This window comes from Rhinatrema bivittatum, chromosome 6 (assembly GCF_901001135.1).
Source record: "Rhinatrema bivittatum chromosome 6, aRhiBiv1.1, whole genome shotgun sequence".
Taxonomy (NCBI): Eukaryota; Metazoa; Chordata; class Amphibia; order Gymnophiona; family Rhinatrematidae; genus Rhinatrema; species Rhinatrema bivittatum.
In genome coordinates this window covers 213,624,045-213,648,869 of record NC_042620.1, presented here as the reverse complement: position 1 = coordinate 213,648,869, position 24,825 = coordinate 213,624,045, and the positions used below count along the sequence as shown (strand labels likewise).

At 41.3% G+C, this 24,825-nt stretch overlaps 1 protein-coding gene across 4 annotated transcripts in view; it reads right to left on the bottom strand.

Moving 5' to 3' along the window:
* Positions 1-254: 254 nt before the first annotated feature.
* The window catches only part of P2RY10 (P2Y receptor family member 10), an 85,803-nt gene continuing 61,232 nt past the window's right edge, over positions 255-24,825 (bottom strand). For 2 of the 4 annotated variants that reach the window (XM_029606532.1, XM_029606533.1), the window contains 2 exons: positions 19,960-20,069; positions 256-3,140 (listed from right to left, as the gene is read on the bottom strand). In XM_029606532.1, coding sequence (XP_029462392.1) covers positions 2,110-3,087 — 978 coding nt within the window. In that variant the 5' untranslated portion in view covers positions 3,088-3,140; positions 19,960-20,069 and the 3' untranslated portion in view covers positions 256-2,109. Of the gene's footprint in view, positions 3,141-19,959; positions 20,070-20,313; positions 20,547-24,825 lie in introns of those variants that run through there. The other 2 variants (XM_029606531.1, XM_029606535.1) reach the window with 2 other exon arrangements.

The following is a 24,825-nucleotide window of genomic DNA, read 5'->3' as shown; positions in this document are numbered from 1 at the left end:
CCTAATATACGGGGGTCTAAGGTAGCCCACGGAGAAAGTTCCTGGCTGAAGCGTTTGGGGACAGCACGCGCGTCCCTCGTGCTCTAGAGTTGGACCCTGCAGCTGTACGGGGTGAATGAGATGCGCTCACTGATTTGCATGCAGGAATTTCCCTGATACACATAACTGCACTCACATCCCTTTTTTTTTTAATGTACGTTTACCCACATTTATCGAACGCACAAAAGGAAAAAGTTTAAATGGTTTCGAATTATTTGTGTGTACAAAAACACTCTTGCCTTGCATTCACTGTGCCAACCTAAACTGGACCAAATATATTCATTTTTATTGCGGACCCCCTCAAATTTGTAAAAATGAAAAAAAAAAAAAAATCATAGCAGAGGCTATGTTTAGCTCTGAATATTTATTTCTTGGTGGCGGTGGTCGGACTGTAGGCGAGTTTTGCACCAATAGGTGACTCACTATAAACAAAGCAGCTGGTCCCACTACTTTAAGACGTGAGAGAGATCATGCAAAGATGAGAGCTCATGAGACATGCGCCTGCTATTGTGTCCGCTCAGCCACCCACTCAAACAGCAGCTGCAAAGCTCGAGGGCCTGTTTTAGAGTGCACGCTGTGCAACTGCCAATTTCATTTTTACGAGGAAACAACAGTGTGGGTTGAAAATCTGCAAAAAAAAGTCACATGTTAAAAGTACCCACATAGCGTGGCGCTCCATGTGCTATGCGAAAATTTCCCCTCAAAGTTTATTTTATTAATATGCATAGCTCTGCTGATCTTGAGAACGCAGTGTTTTCTCTGATAGTCCAATCCAAAAATAAATCTTAGGCAATCCGTGGTGCTTTAGGTGTGTTCAAATAGATTAGCTACCCAGTGATTTAGGTAGGCAGCAAGCAGGCATAGGATGGAAATCCATCTGTTTGCCCGCTGTCACCCGCCCCCACCCTAAACAAGCAAGCGGGAGCCTCCCTTTAATGAGGATAAATGTGTGCAAGCGGATGGAGCTGCCACGTGCTTGTAGCCGCATTTGAGGGCGGCAGTACTGAGTCAGCCTGGGTAAATACTAAATGTATATTGCCTTCTTCAAGAGGGGCTGCCAAACATTCAAAGATAACTAAGAAAAATAGCTTTTTTTGGTAAATCATTATCTTCATAAGGTGGTTTTATTGTGTTATGCAGAACTTAATTAAAGGTCCTACTGAAAACCAGTTTTTATGGTAAAAATCTTTAATGGCTCGATGCTAATGATAACAATAATGATATACCTTTAGGAACAGTGCTATAGATGTTCAGGTCCCATGGTGCTTTAGAGACAGGCTCTGTAATTATTAATACTCAGTGACAAACTCTCTTGGAAGAACAAAAGGCTTGGGTGATCAAGCTGGGATGGGAATCCATGAAGCTATGGTTTCCCACAGGTTATAGGTAGATTCTTTAAACAGAAGCCTCTTCCTTTCACCTCAAGAAATCGCATTAGCCTCGATTCTGGAAAACCCTCTGGCCTGTGCAAACGAATGAATTATCTTGAAATATTCAGCCCAGGCCATTTCTTCTAATGCTATGGGAAAAAAAGGTAATCGGTTCAGATATCTGACTCCGTTCTACAGAGATTTACTCCGGAGTATAATTCTTAGCGCACCCCAGAATTTGACATAATAGAGGCCAATGGAGCTACAGTTAGTGTTTGTGTAGCAAAGGTCAGAATCCGTTTTCTAGCCTTTCAGTTTCTCAGCGTCTTTTTCTGAAAATTTCTCTTGGGGGCTACATGTAGGAATTGTTACAAGACAAATCTCTGTGATCAGTACACTGCATAATAATTTACTCATGAACCTTTTTAACAGATGTTAATAAATTGTGATTTTTATTCCATGGGGCAGTTGTTTTCTTGCCTGATCACCTATTCATCACTGTGTTCAGAGTTGGATTGCCATGTCAGCCACCTTCCCACCCGTCCAGAGTCTATACCCTTGCGATGCATGCTAACAAACCTTTATAAACAGAATGGCGCTCAGTAATGCCAAAGCTTTACAGAGTCTTAATTTGCATCAATCATGTGCTAGGAAACATCTCTGTTGTCCTTAACAGGAAATACATGTAAAATTAGGACTCTTATTCCTTGACGGATGATGCACTCTCCTTGCTCATTAGGCGTCTACGCATTACAGTGCTTCCATGTCGTGAGATCTCGTCTCGAAACTCTGAGGCCATGAAGTAGTACAAAACAGGATCCAGGCAGCAGTTTATGCTTGCAAGGCACAAAGAAAAAGGATGAAAAATTATTGAGCTGTTACTTATCAAACAGTGTGTAATAATATTCAGGTTGACCAGCATATAGAAAATAAAGTTTATGTGATATGGAGTAAAGCATATGAAGAAAACTGCGGCACACATCAAGACCATCTTCAAAGCTTTCTGCTTTTCATTGCTTTGTTTAACAAGGTGCTCCTCATTTTTTAAAAACTGTCTTGTCTTCCGGGTACAGTACACAATGACGATGAGAGGAACCACAAATCCTGACAATTCAGCGACTGTCAGCATGGTGACAGAGGTTAAGGTGTTTATTTTCTTGATACCAAGATCTGCAAAACAGGCGGTTGCATTCTTTGATAATCCTGAGCTTCTCATGATTGGAAAAGGTAAACATGCTGCCCCCACCACTATCCATACAACAGTAGAAATAGCTACATCATACCTACGTTTCCAGTCTTTTGCTTTGAAGGGATTCCTGAGAAAGACGCAGCGCTGAACGCTTATGCAGGTGAGAAACACAATGCTTGCATACAAGTTGAGATACTTCAGATAGAAGCACAGTAGACAAAGAAAGTTTCCAAAAGGCCATGTATGTTTTATGTAATAGAAAATTCGTAGCGGCAATGACAGGACATGGGCCAGATCAGCCACAGCTAAATTTATCATGAAAATGATGGCTTTGTTTTTCTTGCTGATAAATCTGCATAGAATCCATAGTGCAATACTGTTTGCAAGAAGACCAGGTATGAATATTATAGTAAAGGTGGCTGCATAGAGGGAGGACTGAAATCCCACATCAGGAGAACTGCAGCTATTTGAAGATGTGTTGTGTGGCATCTTGGGCACATGTGTTCATTCATCTACACCAGTCTTTGAAGAATGAAGGATTTCTGTAGCCAACAAAGAGAAAAGAAAAATCAAGAACAGTGTAAGAACATAATGTGATGGTTCTGTGCAACCTATTGTGGCCCCTCCCCCCCCCCCCCCCCCCCCCCCCCCCCCCCCCCCCACACACACACACACACACTTGGTTCGGACTACAAATTACCCCTATGCTTAGGGTGGGGAATACAACACGAGAAATTATATTTACTAATGTGATTTATCTTCAGGTTCATAGTCTGAGTGGGGGATGAGACAGGGTCCTGGTCACCCTGATATCACAATTCTGTGTCCTTCCCAAGCAACCTCTCACTTGTGGCACCACAGACCAGATAAAATCATCAAACCGGAATACAACAGTAAGTAACCTTTTTACTAGTACTGTATAAGTAGACAGTAAATCCAACCAGGAAATTAAATGGGAAAAGTACAGTAGTGAAGCATAATATATACTTGCAGTTTTCTTATTTTATAGCAAGCAATGCAAAAACAACGCTGGGTATGGCCTGTTAGCCAAGGCAACCAACATACTCGTGTGGATAGTAAAAAGAATAAGGAACGCTAATGGAGAAAAGGCTGGAGAGAAAAGCAGTGAAGTACACAGGTTTCATAAATTCTTTACATCTGAGTACTAAAACAGGGGGTGGGGGGAACTGATCTACCCCAATGTCACCAGTTTGTAAAGGGTGCATCTTGTCCCAAACACAAAATTGTGTGGGGAAAAAAAAAACAAGCAAGAAAATGAAGAAGTCCCTCTTGTTTGTGGAGCTGGCTAGATGACAAACCAAATGGATGAGGATTGCGGTGTGTGAAAGCTCTCTCTCTCCTGGGGAGCTTCCCCAAATGGTTTACTTGGTACTAAACAGAAAGCTGGCCTGGTTTCAGTCTCTTGCAAAAAGATTACAGTCCACCAGTTTTTCTTCCCCAGCAAGGATTTATGCTTGGCTGAAAAACTGAAATAATTACAATGAGATATTGAATTTGGGGACAAAAGACAAGGAAATAAACCTTCTCCCTCTTCTGCTAAGATGCTCCCTGTGCAAAGTTTAGATTACTTAACTCAGTCTCTTAGGAGAGTGATCCATCCATGTGCTCCTGAGCCTGGATCGGAAAGGAAGTCTCTCAGATTCCCATCTCTTGGCTCTTCTATCTCTTGTTGGAATTTTACATGTAACTTGGCTATGAAGCAAGAACAGCTGTCTGTCTATCTATTTCCCCAGAGTGCAGACTTCTTTCTCTCCCTCTCGATAATTAGCTCTCTAGAACTGATTGCAGGGTTGTCAGATGCACTCTTCTCTTCCTGGCTCCAACTCCTGGCCATCCTTGCCCCCCACACACAGACAGAGACAGCCAAATTGTGCCTTTTATACCTTAAACGGTCTCCCAGCATTCCTTTAATTTCCTCCTCCGCTAGCTATGTAGTGCTGTTCTCTGGGTAGGCTAAATAGTACAGCCCTTTTCCCCATCTTGTATAACACTGTGAGTGCTGGATGCTGGTTCTTACAGAACATTTCTCATTCACAGGAGAGCACACAGGGTTTTTTTGATGAATTTTTATATTCTTTCACCTTGACTGCAGTGGCTTGCAGTTTCTGTAGGGTTGAACAGCCTTTTTTTGACAAGTCCAAAACACATCACTCAGATCCAGACACAGCTCGGTACACATTGTAAGGCTCCAACACATGATAAGCTCAAGAGGGTAGGAATCTGGTTTATAGTAGCTAAGTATTTATTTTTATTTTATTTAACATTTTTCTATACCGACCTTCATGGTATACCATATCAGGACGGTTTACATCGAACAGGGATAAAAATAATTAGGTAAAGGAAGAGACAAAGTTACATTAAACGAGGACCGTGAACTTGGAAGCTTAGGTAGCTGGAAGAAAAGAGATAAAGTTAAGTAAAGAAAAGAGAAATAACAAATTCCGGACTAGAGATAGTTCAGAATAGAATTAGTCCACATGTTAGAGTTGGTATCCATGCTGTCCAGGAATCAGATGAGGGGAGGTATAATTGTTCGTATAATTGTTCGTGAGTAGATAAAGTCTAATGTGTATCCCAGGGTTCTGGGAAGGCTAGGCGGAACAACCACGTTTTGAGTTTTTTTTTAAAAGTATCATAACTTAGGAGTATTTGTAGGTAAAAATATGTTACTGAACTGAATAAAAGTCCAAAGCCCCTTAGAACTTGTGTCTTTGGATATTTGTAAATAGTTTGTATCTGCATAATGATAACCTACAAATCATTTTGCTGGATTTGTATATACATTGCTATTATGTGTTGAAATCAGCATAATTTTTTAAAGTTAAAATGTAGAGTTTGGATAATATGAATGTAAACATGACATCATTTATATTAACTAAGAATTTTTCTGGGTAAAGTCAAATCTTTACTTTAGTTGTAACATATGTACACCTAAGATTAAGCCATTCTTTAACTCTTGATGAGATCCCTAACCATTATGAGATGAATGCAGATCTTTATTATGCAGAAATCCATATTATACTCAGAGACCTCATCGAGTGTAAGAGAATAAAATATTAAGACATAGTAGCTATGAAGCTCTCTTTTTTCTCCCCCCATTCCCTCTCTTCCTCCTTCAGTCTAGGAATGATGAACCAGGAATTATTCTCCAGTATTTGTGACCCGTGAATCAATGGCGACTAGGATTTTAAAAAGATATGGGCACTGTCACGGAAGCTATGCTCTATGGACAAAATGGCTTCCTGCTTTCTCAATAATAATTCTCTTTTTCTAAGAACATAAGAACATAAGAAATTGCCATGCTGGGTCAGACCAAGGGTCCATCAAGCCCAGCATCCTGTTTCCAACAGAGGCCAAAACCAGGCCACAAGAACCTGGCAATTACCCAAACACTAAGAAGAACCCATGCTACTGATGCAATTAATAGCAGTGGCTATTCCCTAAGTATAATTGATTAATAGCCATTAATGGACTTCTCTTCCAAGAACTTATCCAAACCTTTTTTGAACCCAGCTACACTAACTGCACTAACCACCTCCTCTGGCAACAAATTCCAGAGTTTTATTGTGCGTTGAGTGAAAAATAATTTTCTCCAATTGGTCTTAAAAGTGTTACTTGCTAACTTCATGGAATGCCCCCTAATCCTTCTATTATTCGAAAGTGTAAATAACCGAGTCATATCTACTCGTTCAAGACCTCTCATGATCTTAAAGACCTCTATCATATCCCCCCTCAGCCGTCTCTTCTCCAAGCTGAACAGCCCTAACCTCTTCAGCCTTTCCTCATAGGGGAGCTGTTCCATTCCCTTTATCATTTTGGTTGCCCTTCTCTGTATCTTCTCCATCGCAACTATATCTTTTTTGAGATGTGGCGACCAGAATTGTACACAGTATTCAAGATGCGATCTCACCATGGAGCGATACAGAGGCATTATTACATTTTCCGTTCTATTAACCATTCCCTTCCTAATAATTCCTAACATTCTATTTGCTTTTTTGACTGCTGCAGCACACTGAGCCGACAATTTCAAAATATTATCCACTATGTTGCCTAGATCTTTTTCCTGGGTGGTAGCTCCTAATATGGAACCTAACATCGTGTAACTACAGCAAGGGTTATTTTTCCCTGTATGCAACACCTTGCACTTGTCCACATTAAATTTCATCTGCCATTTGGATGCCCAATCTTCCAGTCTTGCAAGGTCCTCCTGTAATGTATCACAATCCGCTTGTGATTTAACTACTCTGAATAATTTTGTATCATCCGCAAATTTGATAACCTCACTCGTCGTATTCCTTTCCAGATCATTTATATATATATTGAAAAGCACCGGTCCAAGTACAGATCCCTGAGGCACTCCACTGTTTACCCTTTTCCACTGAGAAAATTGACCATTTAATCCTACTCTCTGTTTCCTGACTTTTAACCAGTTTGTAATCCATGAAAGGACATCGCCTCCTGTCCCATGACTTTTTAGTTTTCGTAGAAGCCTCTCATGAGGGACTTTGTTAAACGCCTTCTGAAAATCCAAATACACTACAACTACCGGTTCACCTTTATCCCCATGTGTTTTTTAGTTCTGAAGGAACTAAAAAATGAAATTTCAGACCTATTAGTAAAAATTTGTAACCTATCATTAAAATCATCCATTGTACCTAAAGACTGGAGGATAGCAATTGTAACCCCAATATTTAAAATAGGGCTCCAGGGGCGATCCGGGAAACTACAGACCGGTTAGCCTGACTTCAGTGCCAGGAAAAATAGTGGAAAGTGTTCTATTTATTTATTTAGCATTTTTATATACCGACATTCTCGATACAAATATCAAATCAGGTCGGTTTACATAAAACAAAACAGTCGCGGCGAGGCGTTACAATAAACGGAGTTTCAGAACATGAGGATAAATATTAAATAGACAACAGTGACTCATCAAATAACGAGAATATATATAGTAAATAACATGTAATAAAATAGATAATGGCGTAAATAACTAACTTGTAATAAAATAAATAATAAATAGAATAGTATAAAATATATATATATAGACAACAGTAACTCGTCATGATACGTGAAAACGTGTAGAAAATAACTAAAAATAAATGATGTGTTAATTTGGGATATACAGGTAACAGGGACCAATGTTTATGGGCTTGGTTATGAGTAATGCATGGGCTAAAGAGTTAGTGCATCCACAGGGAACAATCAAAACAGGTGGGCTGTCAAATAACGTGGATTCATGTAGAAATAACTAAAATTAAATGATGAGCTAAATTGGGATGTACAGGTAACAGTGTCCAGTGTTTATGTGTCTAGATATCAGTAATGCATGAACTAAAGAATTAGTGCATCCACGCGGGAGGTATTCACTACAAGTGGGTTGTAAGTGGGTTGTCCAGATGAGGTGTAATCGGGCCTTGAAGAGATGTGGGCGGTCGTGGAACTTGAGGTGAGGTCATGGAACTTGTAGTGAACTATTTTGCTCTTTGGCCCGTGTCAGAGTGTTCCTGCGATTCTGGAAATGCTTGCCGGAAGAGCCACGTTTTCAAATTTTTCTTAAAAGTTATATGGCAGGTTTCTTGGCGTAGATCCAGTGGTAATGAGTTCCAGAGGGTGGGCCCAGCTGAGAACAGTGCTCGTTTAGATCGTGAAGTTTTGATCGGGAGAGCATATAAGGAACCTTTGTAGTTGAATCTGATAGGTCTTTGTGATGTGTGAGGTCGGAGTTGCGAGTTTAGGTTTAGGTGTGCGATGCCCGTAATATCCTTGTGGATCATTGATAATGTCTTGAATGTGATTCTGGCTTTTATGGGTAGCCAGTGCAGACTGAAGAGAATTGGTGTTATGTGGGCTCTTTTATTTGTGTTGGTGAGTAACCTCGCGGCAGCGTTCTGCACCATCTGTAAGGGTTTTGTAGCTGTGATCGGTAGACCTAACAGGAGCGAGTTGCAGTAATCTAATTTGGATAGAATTATAGACTGAACTACTAGACGGAAGTCACTGAAGTGGAGGAGAGGTTTCAGATTTTTGAGCACTTGAAGTTTAAAATAACATTCTTTAGTTGTGTTGGAGACGAAGGATTTAAGGTTAAATTGATTGTCGAGACGCACCCCTAAGTCTCTGACGGAAGGGGAGTGGTTAATGGATGATTTTGCGAATTGTGATGTGCTTTGGGAGTTGAGGAGAGTATGGTTTTTGTCTGGTGAGATGATGAGGATTTCTGTTTTATTTGAGTTGAGTATGAGGTTCAGGCTGGATAACAGAGTGTTGATAGCTTGTAAGCAGTTGTTCCAATGTGCCCACGTTTTTTGTAGTGATTCTGTGATGGGAAGGAGTATCTGAATGTCATCAGCGAAAATATAATGCTTTAGCTTAAGGTTGGAGAGTAGGTGGCAGAGTGGAAGCAGGTAGATATTAAAAAGAGTAGGGGAGAGAGATGATCCTTGTGGTACTCCTCGGATTGATTTAATGGGAGGTGATTCTTCGTTGTTGATCTTGACTTTATAGAATCTATTCTCCAGAAACGATTGAAACCAGCTATGAGCCTCTCCTTGAATTCCTATATCGGATAGCCGCTCGAGAAGGATGGCATGATTGACTGTGTCAAATGCGGCAGATAGGTCGAGAAGAGCGAGAAGGTATGGTTGTTTTTTTTTCAAGATTGAGGAGTACGGTGTCAGATAGCGATGCTAGTAGGGCGATGCTAGTAGGGCGATTTCCTGAAGCCGAACTGGAAAGGGGAGAGTATATTGTTCTCCTCTAGGTATTCAGACAGTTGCTTGTTGACGAATCTTTCCATCACTCTTGAGATAAGGGGAAGGTTGGCGATGGGGCGGAAGTTTGCGGGGTCAGCTGTGGAAACATCAAAATCACAGAACATATAGAAAGACATGGTTTAATGGAACAAAGTCAGCATGGCTTTACCCAGGGCAAGTCTTGCCTCACAAATCTGCTTCACTTTTTTGAAGGAGTTAATAAACATGTGGATAAAGGTGAACCGGTAGATGTAGTATACTTGGATTTTCAGAAGGCGTTTGACAAAGTTCCTCATGAGAGGTTTCTAGGAAAAGTAAAAAGTCATGGGATAGGTGGCGATGTCCTTTCGTGGATTGCAAACTGGCTAAAAGACAGGAAACAGAGAGTAGGATTAAATGGACAATTTTCTCAGTGGAAGAGAGTGGACAGTGGAGTGCCTCAGGGATCTGTATTGGGACCCATACTTTTCAATATATTTATAAATGATCTGGAAAGAAATATGACGAGTGAGATAATCAAATTTGCAGATGACACAAAATTGTTCAGAGTAGTTAAATCACAAGCAGATTGTGATAAATTGCAGGAAGACCTTGTGAGACTGGAAAATTGGGCATCCAAATGGCAGATGAAATCTAATGTGGCTAAGTGCAAGGTGATGCATATAGGGAAAAATAACCCATGCTATAATTACACAATGTTGGGTTCCATATTAGGTGCTGCAACCCAAGATAGAGATCTAGGCGTCATAGTGGATAACACATTGAAATCGTCGGTTCAGTGTGCTGCGGCAGTCAAAAAAGCAAACAGAATGTTGGGAATTATTAGAAAGGGAATGGTGAATAAAACGGAAAATGTCATAATGCCTCTGTATCACTCCATGGTGAGACCACACCTTGGATACTGTGTACAATTCTGGTCGCCGCATCTCAAAAAAGATATAATTGCAATGGAGAAGAGAGAAGGGCTACCAAAATGATAAAGGGAATGGAACAGCTCCCCTATGAGGAAAGACTAAAGAGGTTAGGACTTTTTAGCTTGGAGAAGAGATGGCTGAGGGGGATATGATAGAGATGTTTAAAATTATGAGAGGTCTAGAACGGGTAGATGTGAATCGGTTATTTACTCTTTCGGATAGTAGAATGACTGGGGGGCACTCCATGAAGTTAGCATGGGGCACATTTAAAACTAATCGGAGAAAGTTCTTTTTTACTCAACGCAAAATTAAACTCTGGAATTTGTTGCCAGAGGATGTGGTTAGTGCAGTTAGTATAGCGGTGTTTAAAAAAGGATTGGATAAGTTCTTGGAGGAGAAGTCCATTACCTGCTATTAAGTTCACTTAGAGAATAGCCACTGCCATTAGCAATGGTAACATGGAATAGAATTAGTTTTTGGGTACTTGCCAGGTTCTTATGGCCAGGATTGGCCACTGTTGGAAACAGGATGCTGGGCTTGATGGACCCTTGGTCTGACCCAGTATGGCATTTTCTTATGTTCTTATGTTCTTATGTTATCTCTTGTGTTGAAGGCGGTCTTCAATATGTCTTCTGGTTGGATTCGTATAAGGTTGTACGCCCCTCGGAGATCCAGTTTCATAAAGATTTGTGCGCCCTGCAGACATCAAATAGTTTGCTAATAAGTGGCAGTGAATAACGGTCCTTACGAGTTACTGCGTTCAACCTTCAGTAGTCTATGCAGGGTCTCAAGCTTCTGTCCTTCTTCTTTACGAAGAAGAACCTGGCTCCTGTCGGGGAATTAGAGTGTCTGATGAATCCTTTATCTAAATTCTTTTTCATGTACGCTGACATGGCTTGGGTTTCAGGAAGTGAAAGGGGATAGGTTCTGCCCTTGGAGGGCCTGGTTTTAGGAAGTATTTCTATGGGTCAATTAAATTCTCGAAGTGGCGGCAGGATATTAGTGTTTACTTTGGAGAATACATCCTTGAAGTCTGAGTATTGAGCAGGTAATCCAGGTAGGGTTGTAGTGTTGAGAACGGTCACGGATGGAGACACTTGCCGTAGACAGTGGTTTCAACATTGAGGGCCCCACTGAGTTAGCCATGACAGATTCTTCCAATTGTGTACATATTCTCTCCATAGAAGAAGCCAACGCTTCTAAGATCCTTTGTTGTTCTCGGACACGATTAGCCAGACAAAGGATGGCCTGCAAGTCCATGGCCTTGGCAACCTGTTGTGCTGGAGGTGGACCCTTGGCCTGCTGCAGGATTGGTACAGACCTCTGGTCGGACCCAGAGTGCCTGCCACCAGGAGATGAAGCACACAAGGAGAAAGAGGCTAGCTGGAGCTTCACCGATAACAGTCCAGGATTTCTGCAGGTTGAGCCCTTGGGTACCCGGACCGCCTGGACTTAGGTGGGCCTCTGTTGGTCTCCCGGAGAGGTAGCGGAGAGGTGTGCCCACGACAAGCAAGGGTGCGTGGCTGATTCAGAGTGGATGAGCTAGACTTGAACCAGAAGCTCCTGAGACCTCAGGTAGGCAACAGTTCATGGATGTCCTCCGGGCAAGACAGGCAGCGCCTGTAGGTCTAGCCAAGTGGAAACCGCAGTTGGATTCCAAACAGGTTGGCCCAATGGTAACAGGAGGCCAGAAGAGAGTGTCTGAGTGAAGCGCAAGGGTCAGAACCAGAGTATCAGTCCAGGAGAGGTTAGCCAAAGCAGGGGTCAAAACCAGAATCAGTCCGGGCATAGTCAAGGCAAGCGAGGGTCAGTTCCAGGCAGCAGACAGTAGAATGGTCTGGCAGGTAGTGGTCAGTTCCAGGCAGCAGGCAAGAGAATGGTCAGGCAGGCAGTGGTCAGTTCCATGCAGCAGGCAGGAGAATGGTCAGGCAGGCAGAGGTCAGTACCAAAGGTCAGTCCGGAGAGGTACTACCTGGGAAGGATACAGGAACACACGGAGTCACTGGGAACGGAGGACACAGGAACACGGAGTCAATGGAACGGGAGACACTGGAATGGGAGACATTGGAACACAAAGGCAAACTCACTACACCAACGGTGTTGACCTGATTGCCAAGGCGAGGTCCTGGGGAAAGGGCCTCGCTTTAAATAGTGCATCTATGTGATGTCATCGGGAGGCACCCCCGCAGGTTTTTCCGCCCTGGGCCCTTTAAAGGGCTGCATGTCGGCCGCGCGCACGCTTAGGGGCGTGTCCGAGGACGCCGAGGCCGCGGAGCCGCAGCGGGAGCTCCGTCGTGAGGCCTGTGAGGAGGATGGAGAACTGGGAGCCCGAGGATGCCGTGAACTGGCTGCGGTCGCAAGGGAGGGGTGCCCGGAGCTGGTTGACGGAAGCGCGAGGTGAGTAGGGCTGGCCGCAGTGCCAAAGAGGCTGGGACGCGCAACACATCCAGCAAGTCACACACTCCAAACTGTTTCTGGATCATGTTAATCTTAGCCTCCTCTGTTCGAAGGGAATTGGGTTAGTTAAAAAAAAAAAATCACAGTCATATCAGCTTAATTCATATTTTTAACAAATGTGATATGAAAAATAAACCCCAGTTTGGGGCGAAATTACAATTCTTGGTTGTAAATCACCAAAGCTGGATTGATCTGTTTTTACTGCTGGCACAGTTGTCAGCTAGGAAAGGGCAACCCCCTGTTTCCTATTCCATTTCTCCTATCCAAATCTTGCTTTGAATGCATTGCTGATGCCGTCATCTTCTTGACTTTAGTCAACACGAGTGCATACTAAACTTTATTTATAAAAACTTTTCATCATAGATACAAAATGGAAGAAAATCCTTGATAAATTAGACCTACACTATGGAGGAAGTAATTTTAGAGGGATACCAAGTATCAGAGAAATATCAGTGCCATTATTTGACCTTTTATTATCAATCAGAATCATTTAAAGATTGTGTTTTTTAAATATTTACTACCTGAATAATATCTATTGAACTGAAAAGAATTGAATTGGTTTTACTTATTAAAGGGGATGAACTATTAAACACTGCTCAAAAAACTCTTCTTACAAATTTCCCAGAATGATCTTTGAATTGTAATTCAAAATGAAAATCACAGGGAGGGTTGGTTGTAAAACCCAAAATGAATCATGGATTGTTAGTCTGGAGGTTTGCAACTCACTGTCTTTGTATTGCATATTTTGGATGGGCACACAGTTTATTAAGGAACTGATAACAAAACACATTAAAAGTGCTAGCATAGAGGAAAATACCATTGAGGTGTTTGCTGATGAGGAAAAAACAAAATTGCTTAACAAATATTACTGTTCGGTGTTCACTGTGTAAAGGCCTGGAGCAAGACCACATAAAACAAACACAAATACGATTGTGTGGTTGTGAGGAGCTAGCTAATCTTATAAGACAATAAGGCTGGATGGGATACATCCGAGGGCGTTGAGGGAACTTAGAATCTAAGTCCTGGCAGCATCACTTGCTGACTTTTCCAATGCTTCGTTAGAATCAGGAGTAGTTCCGGAGGACTTGAGAGGGGCAGATGTGGTTCCTATTCATGAAAGTGGAAGTAAGGAGGAGGCGGCTGGGAACTATAGGCCAGTTAATCTGATCTCTGTGGTGAGCAAAGTAATGGAATCGAATCGCTGCTAAATCAGAGGAAAGAGCAGTTTCTGGAATCTAATGGATTACATGATCCTAGGCAGCATGGTTTTACTAGAGGTAAATCATGTCAGACGAATCTGAACAATTTCTTTGATTGGGTGACCAGGGAGTTGGATCAAGGAAAAGTGCTAGATGTAGTGTACTTGGATTTCAGTAAGCCTTTGACACAGTTGTGTACATAAGACTTATAAATAAACTGAAACCTCTTGTTATGGAACCTAGAGAGATTGATTGGATTAGAAACTGGCTGAGTGGGAGGCGAGAAAGGGTAGAGGTAAATGGAGTTTACTCTGAGGAGAAGAGCATTACTAGTGGTGTGCCTCAGGCATCAGTGCTGGGACCAGTTCTTTTCAACATTTTCATGAGTGACATAGCAGAAGGTTTGTTGGGAAAGGTATTTTCTTTTTGCCAATGATACCAAAATCTGTAACAGGGTAGATAGCCATGGGTGTGGAAAACATGAGGAAAGATCTAGTAAAGCTCATGGAATTATCTAGAGACTGGAAGCTAAGATTTAATGATAAAAAACATACAGCAATGCAAAAACCCAAGGGAGTAGTACCGTATTGGTGGGAAAATTCTTCTAAGCACATCAGAAGAGCAGGATCTGGGGGAGATTGTATCTGATGAGCTTAAGGTAACCAAGCAGGTGGATAAAACAACTGCAAAAGCCAGAAAAATGCTTGGCTGCATAGGGAGAGGAATAGGCATTAGAAAAATGGAGGAGAAATTGCTGCTGTTGAAGCCCACACCGTCAAAGGATATAAACTGGTTGGAGTCAGTTCAGAGTGTGGCTATTAAAATGGTCAGTGGTCTTCATTCTAAAGCATATGGGGATAGACTTAAACATCTAAACATGTACACTCTAGAGGAAATATGAGATCGGGGAGATATGATAGAGACATTTAATACCTTAAAGGCTTCCATGCCAAGGAGGCTCTAGAACAAGAGATCATGGGATAAGGATGAAAGGGGGCAGACTTAGGAGTAATCTTAGGAAATATTTCTTTACAGAGAGGGTAGTGGATGAACGGAATGGCCTCACAGTGGAAGTCATAGAGGCAAAAATGGTATCTGAATTGAAGAAAGCATGGGATAAATACAGGGTATCTCTGAGGGGGTGAATGGGATTGTAATGGCTACATAAATTGGATGGATGGGGAGACTAAATGGACGGGATGGTCTTTTGCTGCCATCATGTTTATATGTTTCTAAAATGATGGTGAAAACACAAATGTTAGTATTTTCTTTTAACATAGAATTTGATGGCAGATAAAGACCATAAGACCCATCTAATCTGTCCCATTCCATTGAGATATTTTCTTCCATCTTTCTTCCATTTCTCTATAATCTCACTTTGACACACAGCACCTCACATCTCTCTCTCACTTACTTTCTGTAACTGTTTTCTGTATGGAGTATGTATGTATATAAATAAATATAACACAGAAACAGAAAATGTCACCAGATAAGGATGGCAAGGCCCATCTAGGCTACCCCCTTTCTGATACAGCAACATGGAGATTCCCCGAGCTCGGCCTTTGTTCACACTTCCTGGCATCCAAGGACCCTCTGTGTTTATCTCACACTTTCTTGAATTAAGTTCCTGCTCTGGCTGATTTCCAAGTACAGTACAGACTATTTTGAGATCATTATGGGGCACATTTGAAATGCAGAGTGGAGCAAATGAAATGGAAAGTGGAGCAGTGCAAGTACAATGTGTGAACATGTCTGTGTGCGCACGCAAATAATAATTACGGTATTCCTTAGGGAATTTTACCACACAGCCAAGTTAGAAAGCCTTTAAAAAATAAACTATCCAGAAATAAACACTGTGGATCCATAAAGGCTAGAGGATGGGAATGAAGAGAAGAGCCAGGGGGTGGCTTACTGGAACGGAGGCTACTACCTGGTGATTACTACCCTTATTCAATAAGCCTTCACACGGTTAATGCAACTCCAACATTGCTCTCTGCTTCAACGGCAAGGGGAAATGTGGAAAAGAGGATTTGCAATCAGACAACAACCAAAAAGGACTGAACTTCGCAATCTGGGTAAACAAATAAGCGTGGGGGTAGCTTGCTTATTACAGCGGGTATTACCCTAAACCAATACATCACTTTGAATACATATACAGTGTTGCTCTCTGCTTAAATAGCAGGGATAAATGTGGAAAAGAGGATTTACATTAAGACAACATCCAACAAGGCATTGATCTGTGCAGTCTGGATAAACAAGCATCGGGGTAACTTGCTTGATGCGGCGGTTACTACCCTTAACCATTAAGCCTTATGCTCACCGTTGATGCAACTCCAACATTACTCTCTGCATCAATGGCAGGGGATGGCAGGAAATTTGAATCAGGGCCCTGAACTTGGTAATTGGTGAAACAGATAAGTATGGGAAAATAAATGTGGGAGCTTGCTGGGCAGACTGGATGGGCCGATTGGACTTTTCTGCTGTCATTTCTATATTTCTATGTTTCTATGTAAATGTTGCCTCTGTTTTCAGTGTTATAGAGAATGAGGCTCAAATTAAAAAGAAAAAAAATCAATCATTCCATAGCTTATGTTCTTAAGCTATGGCAAAACTCTTTTGCACATAGGATTCCAAGGTATTAAGTAAATTACCTTTCCCTAAGTAAGCAATTATTTGTGGATCCATTCTGTGACCTTGTGGCAATACTGGAAAGTAGATGTAAGTACAAACAAAAAATCATTAGGAAGTTAGAAGCCTGGCTGTCAGGTGACTCTTTAGCAACTTGGGGATCTTTTCCTTTAAAATCCAAGAAAAAAGTAGGGCTCAGTTAATAAATAATTTAACCCTCACCCCCACCCCCAACTAAATAGCGTCATAGTTTTTAGGAGCTGTGGCACTCTGTTGGGCTGCTGCCACTGCATTTGTTTCATGTTCTTCCAGTGGGAATCTGGCATCCTGGTCTCCTGACTTATTATGAGCTGATTTTATATTAGGTCACCTCATCGAGGTCTGGCAAGCTTTCTGGCAGCAATACTAGAGGACTTGTGCACTGAATACTAATTTCTAGCAACAAGTCAAAACTGTAGTTCATTTGTCTATGTGAAGCAGCCCAGTCTGCACAAAACATGGGCCATCAAGATTAGTTCTGCATTACTGGCAGGGCTGGTTCTTCCTTTAGGCAAACTAGGTGGATGCCTAGGGCACAGCAAAACTCCTGGAAAATTCCAGGGGCTGGGTACCCATTTTTAAGGCATGGATGCTGGGTAGAGGTGACAGAGATAAAGCTAGGTGGATAGGGAAGTTGTGAAGAGAAGGTGCTGGGCAGGGGAGGGTGGGGCAGAGAGAAATTATTCAGGGCGGCTAGGGACTTGAGGGATGGAGAATGCTGAGCACTGCAAAAAGGGGGCAAAGAGATTGAAGTCATTCTGGTGTTGCTGAGCAGGGAGTGAAGGGAGAAAGGGGAGGATGCTGGGGCGAGAATGAGCGAGGAGAGATGCTGATCAGAAGGTTAGGGAGAAGAGATGCTGGGCAGGAATGTGCATTCATGTTAAACAAATGTGTTTCTCGAACAGAATCAGGCCGACATTTTGTTTGTTTTGTCAAACCCCAAACAAATCGATAATGGCCATGAAACTTCTGAAAATGCTTATTCTTTTTTAAAAATAGCATGCACTATTTGAAAAGAGTGTGTGCTATTATCTAATGGCACACAGTATTTTCCAAAATGGATAAAATTGAACAATTAAACCCCCAGAAATGAAATTCACTCAAAAAATGGCCCGAAAACAAATGCAAGCTCCAAACTGAAAATGCTGGGCATTGTGGACAGGGGGCAAAGGGAGTGGGATGCAAAACTTGGCAGAGGGTGAGAGGAGAGTGGCATGTGGATGTTGAGTGGGGAGAGAGGGGGGGATGCTGTATTAGAATTGCTGCCAATAGGCAGGTGTGTAAGAGTGTGTGCAAGATTAAAAGTTCACCTAGGGTACCTAACATAATTGCACTGGCTCTGATTATTGGCGCAAAGTAAACATTGTTGCTTCTGGTACATGCAACTCTGAAGGAAACCCTGTTAAGGTAATCCTTGGAACAACCCTGTTGACCTTTGTCTATGCCAATGGGTGATCTTCAATTCTATTTTTTTTTTCATTTCAGTTTCTATGTGCTGACAGTCTGTACTCTAAGAAGTGCTTTCTCTGTAGTAATTTGGCTTGATACCCTGCACGCTCAGGTTTATGTCTGGTTTTCTTTGTGCTTAGTTATATGACAGCAAGACCATTATTTTTCAAATATAAGGCACTATTGAGTTTGAGATTCATAGCTCTGAGTTACAGTACAGAAAATTACACAGGATCGATCTGCTAAGGAGAAAACTAGCAGCTACCATGGTATAGGTTAACTTTTCTTCAAATGAGTTTGAAATGCATTCCATTTGAGATTGAAACACATTTCAGAAATACAGAAACATCAGAACACAGATATAATAAATCTATGCAGTCTGGCCATTTTCTCTGTCTGCTGCTGTACCTCAGACTCTATGGAACATAAGAAAAGCCATCGAATCCAGCATCCTGTCTCCCTTCCCTGTTGCTCATTCCCAGTCATAAGAGGTGGTGATCCCCATGCCTGCCTGGCTAATAAGTGTTAATGGGCAGTGTCTTCTGGAAACTTCCCCAAACCTTGTTTCAACTCAGCTATGCTGTTAACTTTGATGACATATTCCAGCTACAAATTCCACAGCTTAGTTGTGCATTGAATGAAAAGTTACCCTCTTAAATATTTTACCAGTTAGTGTCATGGACTGTCCCATAGGAAACTTGGTCCCTCACTGTGAAGGATTTTCTGTCCTGCTTTCTTGCATTCTGATCCCATTTTCTATTCCCACGTCCTCCATTTTAAGGCTGTTCCATGCGTGCAACCATTCTTTCTATGAATAATTACTGGTCACATTTCTTCGGAGTCTACTCCCTCTCCAACACATTTCAGACTTACTGTATGTGAAAGGAAGTTATTCTTTTACTTTTAAAATTTAATTATTCACCTTTTTCCAAATATGAGCTCAAGGCAAGTTACAATGCAGGTACAGTACTTATTTCCTTGCCCGAGAGGAATTACAATCTAAATTTGTACCTGTGACAATGGAATACGAAGCGACTTGCTCAAGGTCACAAGGAATTTCTGTGGTAGAAGCAGGATTCAAACAGTTGCCACTCTGACACTTAGACTACTCCTCTATCGTATGCCAAATAAAGACTATAGACAGATACAATGTCTAATGCTAATATTTTGAACGCCATACCTCTCACTTTAGATTGTATCACCTTTGAGACATCATTTTAGCAAGCTTAGTATCACTGAACTAATAAGTATTCAAAAGTACACAGTGTTACTTTGTGTTTGTATGTGTGACGAGAGGAAAGAAATACTGACATTATTTCTTACTATTATTATAACTATTATTATTAGCACTAATAATTTTCATCTTGATTACTGTGCTTTAATTCCTTTAAGCTCCAATATACTTATCAAGTATAGTTTTACTATTTATACAATTAGATTGGTTAAAATTAAGGCAAGATGTACTGCATATAATAAATTGCTAAGAAAAAGATAGTAAACTATCTCTGTCCCAAATTAATTTTGGTATAAAATGGCTCATAAAAGACTGAACTACCTCTTTTAACTTCTAAAATATACCCATCACTGCTTTACAGGGCTAATACTCATCTTAACTGTGGCATTTTCATGAAATAATTGCTTACTGTTAAGAATCATTTTGCTTGTCCCCCAAAATGCAAACATGAAACAAAAGTACATTTTTCAAAACTCCGCTCATTTCTCTTTCAGACATATGCAATGGTAACTATGTATTAGACTTATTCTTGTGCCCCACCCTGTTCCCTGTTCAGAAGAATTTGCTTCATATCTTTATAGACACAGAAAACTGGGCTTCCGAGCAAGAATTAGGAAATGTCCTTCAAAAGGGTACAAATTTCAAACATATTTTAGAAAATAGAATACCTTGTGATGGTTAACAAAGTTTGTTCTGACAACTTCATTTTGTCACCAAGCACCCTCAGATATCCCATATCTGTATGCTTTCAGCCAAATGGAATGGGTACGTGAACAACCTGTATGAATGGCAAGAGCACAGAATCCATTTCTTTAGGATACCAGGGCACCGTGTTGAAATTCTTTCTACCTTATTCCCCTGTAAGTTTAGAAATAGAGAGAGAAACCAACCTACTGCATCCTGCACTTCATTTCATCAGCACAGGCTGGTCACATATGCAACACATCCTAGCTGAACCACTTGCTTCAAAAAGCACACATTTTCCTTAAACTTACATTTTCTAAAGAAGCCATGCATCTTACCTCATCACAGTTTCCAGTCTTTCATAAAAGCACATCCAGTCCAAGAAGCAAATAGTAAAAATGCAACAAAAGCACAATTTGATGTTTAATTGCGGCAAAGTAGAATCATTTTGTTGAGTCTCAAGATATCCTGGCCATGCAATACTAGATGTTTTAGCATGACCTGAAACTTTAAGTAATAGTTTTCTGTGCTTGCATTATTATCTTCCTGGTAACAGTTGCAGATCAAAGGGGAAGTGTTAACGCCTGTTAGCATCTAACCACAGGAACCTAATATATGTGTTGTCGTTCAAGCTGTCTGCATGATTACGTCACTGGCTGAGTTTCATGCATGGGAGAACTGTATTGAGAGACAGACCTTGAGTTGTGGATACAGATTGTGATATGAGAGCTCATTTTAACTTACATGGAACTTGTAATTGGGATTGTTTTTACATCCATATTTTTCTTCTTTTGGTTTGTCTGAAAACAATCTCTCTGCTTTTTTTTGCTATTGCCAAATTTTTCCTTGCAAAACAATTTTCAAGGAACATGGAGAGAAAAACCAAATCAAGTTCAAGAAATAAGTTATTGAGAAATGCCATTCAGTATGTTACCAATAATAATCATGGTCAATGTCAGTTGATCAAAGCTGAACAGTGTAATTTTCAAGCATTATTTAAATAAGATGCCCACCATGGACGGGCCTAGTGGTTAAAGAAGCAGGGAAGCCAGGGTTCAAATCAACTTTCAGAAAGAAATTGAAAACCTGGCTTTTCGCAGAAGCCTACCGCTGAAGGATCTCCTCAACCATCACTGACTCTCACTCCCCTCCCCTCCCCTATCCCTTCCCCCCACCCAACCTCACCCTTTCCTTCTCCCTCTGGACATACCAGGCTAACAACTGCCTAGGACAAACCTATGTTTTGTATCTTACAGTTTTTGTTGATTTATATAGTTATCTCTCTCTAATTGTTTCTTAGTTTAAATTCTGCACTTTCTTCCATTGCCCAGGTTTTATGCTCCCTGTTTAATGTAACTTTACTTTCTACCTTGATGTTAATTGGTTTCCCCTCAGTTACATTGTAAACCGGTACGATAAGACCTAGTCTTGAGCATCGGTATAGGAAAAGAAATTAAATAAATAAATAAATAAATCCTGCTTCTCCCACTGATGCTTTACTTTGAACTTGTCCACATTAAATTTCGTCTGCCATATGGATGCCCAATCTTACAGTCTGTGATTTAACTACTCTGAATAATTTTATGTTATCTGCAAATTTGATCACCTCACTCGTGCCTCTTTCCAGATCATTTATAAATATATATATATATTAAAAAGCATGGTCCAAGTACAGATCCCTGAGGCAATCCAATGTTTATCTTATTCCACTGAGAAAACTGGCCATTTAGTCCTATTCTCTGTTTTCTGTCTTTTAATCAGTTTGCAATCCACAAAAGGACATCACCTCCTATCCCATGGCATTTTCGGGTTTTTTTAGAAGCCTCTGATAAGGGACTTTTTCAAAAGCCTTCTGCAAATCCAAATACACTACATCTACTCTACATGGTAAGAGAGAGATCAGATCTTGAAAGCCAATCACAGATAAAATGTTAGTCCAGTAGAGTGAAGTCACTTACCTGTAACGCCAGTCCTCATGTGAGTGAAGTCATCAAATGGAGCCTGGCACAGAACTTTGAATTCAAAGCTTCCAGAAGATTGAGCATGCCCTATTGGGCAAGTACAGTCATTGCCACCTCCCTGCCTCTCAAGCAGGGCCCCTTAGTCCATGAGAATGCTAAGACTTGGAGAAAATAACTTCAAGGAGAGTTGGGAGGGATTTTGTGAGGATAGCATCCTGCTGTCTATTGGAGAAGCCATGTTATCGGTAAATCTCCTTCTCTGAGGACGAGCAGGATAGGATGACAGTCCTCACATTGGGGGGGAGGGGGGGGGGGGTGTCCCAAGCCACAAGCCTCATACAAAAGGGGAAAATTAAACAGTGTCAACTAGTTATTAATATATATAATATATTAATAACTAGTTGACTTTGTTGTTTTGATATTATACTAGCTATATTCCCTTATTTTTGGTTGAAAATTAAACAGTGCCAAAAGCACTACTGTTTTAGGTGGCATCAGGCCAACCTCACATTTCTTTTTCCTTCTTTTTTTTTTTGTTTCTTTTGTTTTGTGATAGTTTGAACCAAACAACGAGTCCTAGGCGGGAAAAGAGTTGGGTTCTATATCTCAAAGAGACTTCATAGGATACACTATTTAAAATTCAGTTTCACATTGGGAACTTCTGCCAAAACAGGGAAGTGAGGTGAACATGTGGAGAAAATCCCACATTACAGCTTTGTTTCCGACACAGTTAGAGTTCCAGCATAGGGAGCTTTGATATGCCTTACCAGACCCAGGTCCTCCTGGACGACAGAAAAGGCACAATTCATTATGCAAGAGAATAGAGCTCTGGGCTGTGGTCATGCCAGATTTATTTATGTCAAGAAGAAAACCTGAGCAGACTATCTGGGACCCAGATCGCTCCATATGGAAGGCTTTGCATTACTTGTATCCAAAGAGTAATGAGAGATTGTCTTTACAGACTTATGCATGATGTTAGGCAGTGACTAGAAATGTGCATAGAGATAACTTACTACCTGATCAGATGTTATGCTAATAAGAATGCAGAGGCTCAAAACAGCTTCTAACCATTGGGTGAGCGCCATGTTGAAATCCCATGACAGAGAGCTTAGACTGAAGCCCACCCCAAATTAAGCAAAGAAAGAATGCCATATAGAGATGGATTTACCGTCCACATGGTCGTAAAAACACCAGCTGCATTCAAATAAAATTGAACCAACATGGGAATGCTGAAGGCAGTTGAACAGATTTCCCGTGAAACAGGGGAAAATGTTCAAGGACCCTTCCCTCAAGTCATACGGCAAGATCTTGTCGTTCCAAACCATGTACTTCCCTCCTGAAATCCCTTCTGAATCCCAGAAGATTAGGAGATATGTTACCAGATAAATTCTGGGGCTGCATGCTATGCCACTGCATCTGGGTTAAGAGAGCCCAAACCCAGTGCTGGGACAGAGTAGCATTCCCTAACCCATAAAGATCAATATTGGGGTATTCCCCAACCTGATGAGATCCCTGATGAACGTTCACCCAGGGAGCTCCTCCTGAATCATTTTCAGTCAATAAGGAGCTATGAGAAATGTAACATCCTAGATTCTTTTGGTATACATATGGCCTTGTAAACTGAGTAATTTGAAGAGAAATGTATCAAAATCACAGACTTTAGGGTATTGATATGCTGAAACAGAAGTCCAGGAATCTCTCCATTAAAGAGATGAAAACAAAACAGTACAACAGGATTTGCACATGTGGAATATCTGAACTTTATCCCTGAACAGGGATCATTGAGGGTTCCAGGCTTAGGTAAGGGGTCTGACCATCAGGACAGACTCCCTATCCACTTGATAGAGAACTTTGAGCTCTAGTGCTAAAAATTTCCCGGTTCTTCAACATCATAGCCTTCTGTTACATAAAGTAGAATTAATGTCTGTTTGGGGACAAGGAACAATTTGTCAGCCAAATGAGCCATCAAAGATTTTAGGTTAACACCTATTGTCCTTCTCTGAAGAAGGATAATGAAATTCCCTAAGCGATCCTAGGCACCTGGGTGAGGAGCCCCTTATGCGAGCTCCCAAACCAAAGTTGGACACATCCATAGTAAGGACAAGTTGTACTAGACAACTTTGGAATGAATCAGCCACCATGACAGAGTGTCCCTTGTGACTGAGTGCTGTGGATGTTGCCCAAGATACAGAGTGGATGGAACCATCAACATGTTAGGGGTCAGTATACAACTTGACCCTGATGATGACCTATCTTAAACAGACATCAAGTGACATGTTTATGCTCTACATAGCAGGTATTCCATTTACTATCCCCTTACATGGAAAAATTATATTTCCAGCTCCTAGGGAGTGGATTGCTAGTGGAGGAAATTCACTATCAACAGTGTGCTGCTTTCATCTCATGGCAGCACCCCATGTTGCTACAACAGTAAGGAACATCTGGATGTTGGTGCCAAGCTTCCTTATCTCTTTTCCTCAATTCAATGCTGTTTCCAAAAGGAAGGATGATTCAGGTAGAAAGCATCTATTCAGCAGGTAAGGTGCTTAGGGGGAAAACACCGCAAGCATTTCCTTAGCAGGCCATCTCGGATGGGACTGAGTCATTAACTTCTTCGGGGCCAGTGGCATATATGTGACCAGATTCCATTCCCATACCTGTGATGTAACTTATCCAGGCTCCATGAGCCTCCGACAGGGACATTCCCCAACACTGAAAAGCTGTAAAAGCATTTATCAGAGAGTGATTTGGAGGACTATCGAATATGAGTACTCTCCTCTTGATAACTCAGATAAATCTGATATTCTGGTTTTAGCTAAAATCTCTCATCCCCACCTCGACTGGGAGGTACAGTATTACAGAGATGACACTGGAATCTGGATAATGATC